The sequence below is a fragment of the Sus scrofa genome, unplaced genomic scaffold (genome assembly GCF_000003025.6).
Source record: "Sus scrofa isolate TJ Tabasco breed Duroc unplaced genomic scaffold, Sscrofa11.1 Contig2538, whole genome shotgun sequence".
Lineage (NCBI taxonomy): Eukaryota > Metazoa > Chordata > Mammalia > Artiodactyla > Suidae > Sus > Sus scrofa.
The window spans coordinates 1-4,268 of record NW_018085118.1 but is presented as its reverse complement, the minus strand read 5'-3'; the positions used below and the strand labels follow the sequence as shown (position 1 = coordinate 4,268).

The 4,268-nt window shown below is 37.7% G+C and overlaps 1 protein-coding gene across 1 annotated transcript; it reads right to left on the bottom strand.

Moving 5' to 3' along the window:
• Positions 1 to 584: 584 nt before the first annotated feature.
• Positions 585 to 1,845, bottom strand: LOC110258616 (putative olfactory receptor 2B3). The gene has a single exon (XM_021081911.1). The coding sequence runs from the start codon at positions 1,551 to 1,553 to the stop codon at positions 585 to 587; it is 969 nt and encodes a 322-aa protein (XP_020937570.1). The 5' UTR covers positions 1,554 to 1,845.
• Between the last annotated feature and the right edge of the window lie 2,423 nt (positions 1,846 to 4,268).

The following is a 4,268-nucleotide window of genomic DNA, read 5'->3' as shown; positions in this document are numbered from 1 at the left end:
TACTCAACCATAAAAGGACCAAATAATGCCATTTACAGCAACATGGATGGAACTAGACACTCTCATACTAAGTGAAGTAAGTCAGAAAGAGAAAGACAGACACCATATCACGTGTATGTGGAGTCTAAAATATGGCACAAGTGATCCATCTACAAAACAGAAAAGATCATGGGCATGTAGGACAGACTCGTGTTTGCTGGGGGGAGGGAGGGAGTGGGATGGACCGAGAATTTGGGGTTAGTAGATGAAAACTCTTGCATTTGGAGTGGACAGGCAATGAGATCCTGCTGTATAGCACAGGGAACTATATATCTAATCACCTGTAAAGGAATATGGTGGAGGATAATGTGAGAAAAAGAGTGTATACATATGTATTACTGGGTCACTTTGGTGTACAACAGAAATTAACAGAACATTGTAAATAAATCATAATAAATTTTTTTTAGCAAAAGAAAAGATGTCTTCAGCATTGCTTCCTGAAGCAAGTTTTATAAGTTTTGGCTGAATTCAATACAATCATAAGAGCCTGAAAAAATGAAAAATCAATTAAAACACTATTATCATTTTCAAGGATAAGGACAGACTCAGAAGATTGTTGTCACAATGGAACACTTATTTCTTATAGAAAATGTTAATAATTCCAGCCTCTTGAAGGCCTCTTTCATATCTTTATTTCTAAGGCTATAGATGAGAGGGTTCAACATGGGTGTGAATATCCCATAGAAAAGGGAAACCATCTTTCCCCAGTCCTTAGAAGTGGAAGAAGGTGGTTGTAGGTACATGTAAATGCCTGTTCCAAAAAAGAGAGAGACCACAACCATGTGAGACCCACACGTTCCAAAAGCTTTTCGCCGTCCTTCGGCTGACCTGATTCTCAATACTGCTTGAGCTATGAAGCCATAGGAGATGAGGATCAATGTCACTGGAATTAGCAGAATTAACACACTGAAGAAAAAGAGCTCGGAGACAATAGGCTTTGTGTCAGCACATGACAACTTGAGAAGGGCAGGAACCTCACAGAAAAAGTGGTCCACTTCCTGATGACCACAGCGAGGCATGTTAAGGGTCAAGGAGGACTGCAACACTGAGTTGCTGAAGCCAGTGAGCCAGGAGAAGGCTGTCATCTTGAGGCAGAACCAGGGGTTCATGATGACTACGTAGCGGAGGGGTCTGCAAATGGCCACATATCTGTCAAAGGACATAACAGCCAGGAGGAGACACTCCGTAGCACCCAGAGCCAGGAAGATGATGAGCTGGGCCACACAGCCACCATAACTGATGGTCTTTTTGTTCTGACAAATGTTTTTCAACATATGAGGGACGGTGCTCGTGGTGTAACAGAGATCTAATATGGAGAGGTTTGTGAGAAAGAAATACATGGGAGTGTGAAGCTTGGGATCCAGAATGCACACCATCATGATGGACACATTGCCAAAGATGGTGGTTGCGTATGATGCTAATAGGAGCACCAAAAGGGGCGTTTGTAGCCAGGGCTTGTCTGAGAAGCCAAGTAGTATGAACTCTTTTGAGGAGCTCTCGTTTGCCCGATTCATGATGACTCACTAACTTTTCATTCCTGAAAGCATAAAACGGGAAAATTGTCAGTCAGAAATTATCGAATACTCTTATTGTAACTGGACTGGATTTAGAACAATTATAATGAATGATGCAATGCAAATATAATTTATAGTCGGTAAATAGATCTTGTGAAATACAGTATAATTACCCCATCGTTAGAAAGTAGGTCTTCTGTTTGCAGTAGTTAGGTTTGACTTTATGCAGTAAATCATTACATTTAAATGCCAAAAATATAAACTTACATGCATAAAAATGGACATTTATAAGTTCTCAATACATTTCAATTCCTCTTTCTCCCTTTTCTTACCTTTTAACTTACCTTAATAATCATTTGATAATAAATACTGCTTTTAACCCAGTAAACTTTAATTCAAGCTAGAAATGTTGAGTAATATCGATTTTATAAGGATATCGTCTAAATCTGAAGTTGATCTAAGGCAATTCTGCTTGTTTTAGTAGTATGTTCTTAAGATATCTTGAGTTGTCTCTTCCTCTTGTGTCGGGAATTCCTGTTGTGTCTCAGTAGGTTATGAACCTGACTGGGGCCCATGAGGATGTGCGTTCTATCCTTGACCTTGCTCAATGGGTTAAGGATCCGTTGTTGCTGTGAGCTGTGATGTAGGTTGCAGACACAGCTCACACCCACGTTGCTGTGGCTGTGGTTTTGGCTGGCAGCTACAGCTCCGATTCAACCCCTAGCCTGGAAACTTCTATATACTGCAGGTGTGGCTCTGAAAAGAAAAAAGAAATAACATGTGTGAACATCCATTCCCAAAAAGAGCTATCATGAGTACTACATGCTTTATTATTCATGGTAGTAAATACCATGTGGTTTTATTTGTGGTTTATAGTGATGATCACAGGTGGACATTTCTCTGCACTCCAAAGACCTTGTTGAAAATTGTAAAACTACTAATCTAATTGTTGCTTGCTAACACGTGACAGACACTGCTCAGTGTCTGAAATAATTCTAATTCTCACCAAAACCCTGATAAATAGATATTATCTACATTTTATGGCTACTGTGACTCAATGAGAATAATTTGCATATTCAGTAATCTTGAGGCCAAGACTCAAAGCCAGGATTTAAAGGATATTCCTTTGTAATATAAATCCTCAATTCCACCTAAATCTCCAGACAGCGCAAGAAGAGGGCACAACAGTGGTTATCAGGGAAAACAAGAACCAAAAATCAAATAAAATTGATTTTCTTCAGTCAGTGGAAGTTATCAGTTATTTAGGTATATGGCCCAAGGGCACCTAAATTTCTTCAGTGTACTTTGAAGAAAAGTACTTTGTACTTTTCAGTGTACTTTGCATGTTTAAATGCAAGGTCATTGATTATACTTACCCCATTTGAATTTATAAGCATAAAAATAGAGTGTTGCTAGATTGATTTAAGAAAGAAGATGAAATAAGAAGGATTGACATATAACAAAGTGGAGTAACATTGTTATTTGAACTATAATTTTACCATGGGGTGTCTACATGAGAATGAATAGAGATGGTTCTAAGATTTGTAGCTCTTTCTATTATATGTAGCTTCATTTTTGGCTTTTTAGGTACAGATATACATTATTACTTGGTTATTACCAAAAATACACTTTCAATTGAAAAATGGAAAAGGACATAAGCTTTGACTTATCTATGTGTTAATATAGATTTAAAATTTTGGGAGTTCCTGCCATGACTTAGTGGAAACGAATCAGACTAGTATCCATGAGGATGCAGGTTCGATCCCTGGCCTTGCTCAGTGGGTTAAGGCTCTGGTGTTGCCATGAGCTGTGGATTGCAGATGTGGCTTGATTCTGCATTGCCATGGCTGTGGTGTAGGCCTGCAGCTGCAGCTCTGATTCAACCCCTAGCCTGGGAACTTCCATACACCATTGGTGCAGCCCTGAGAAAAAAAAAAAAAGACAAAAAAATTAAAAAATTTTACATGAATAAAGTTTATGTACATTTATAAAGGACACTTGTAAGATGAAAAATGCAGTGTTTATGGCAAAACTATTTAACATATTAAAATATAAATAATTACTATTTATAATTATGAGAAAATACCAAAAATCCAATAAAAAGAGAGCGATGGATGTAAATAAGCAGATTGAGGAAGGAAAAGAATATGAAGCAAAGGTGAAAATAGAAAAAACATGAAACTTTCTCATCATAAAAGAAACACAAGCATTTGGAGAGAATAAGCAATGAAATCCTGCTATATAGCACAGGGAACTATAGTCAATCACTTGTGATGGAACATAATGGAGGATAATGTGAGAAAAAGAATGTATATACACGTATAACTGGGTCACTTTGCTGTACAGCAGAAATTGACAGAACAATTTAAATAAACTATAATAAAAAATTTTTTAAATTTGTTCCAGTAATAGGAAAGCTGTAAAATCTAAATTAACATGAGCTTCGAATAAACCTATCTACAAAATAGAAACAGACTCACAGACATAGAGAACAGACTTGTGGTTGCCAAGAGACATGAACGGGGAAGGGAGTGGAATGGCCTGGGAGTTTGGGATTAGTAGATGCAAACTATTATATTTAGAGGAGATAAGCAGTGAGGTCCTACTATACAGCAGAGGAAACTATATCCAATCTCTGAGGATAGACGATGATGGAAGATAATATAAGAAAGGGGTGTGTATATATATACAGGGTCACGTTGCTGTGCAGAAGAA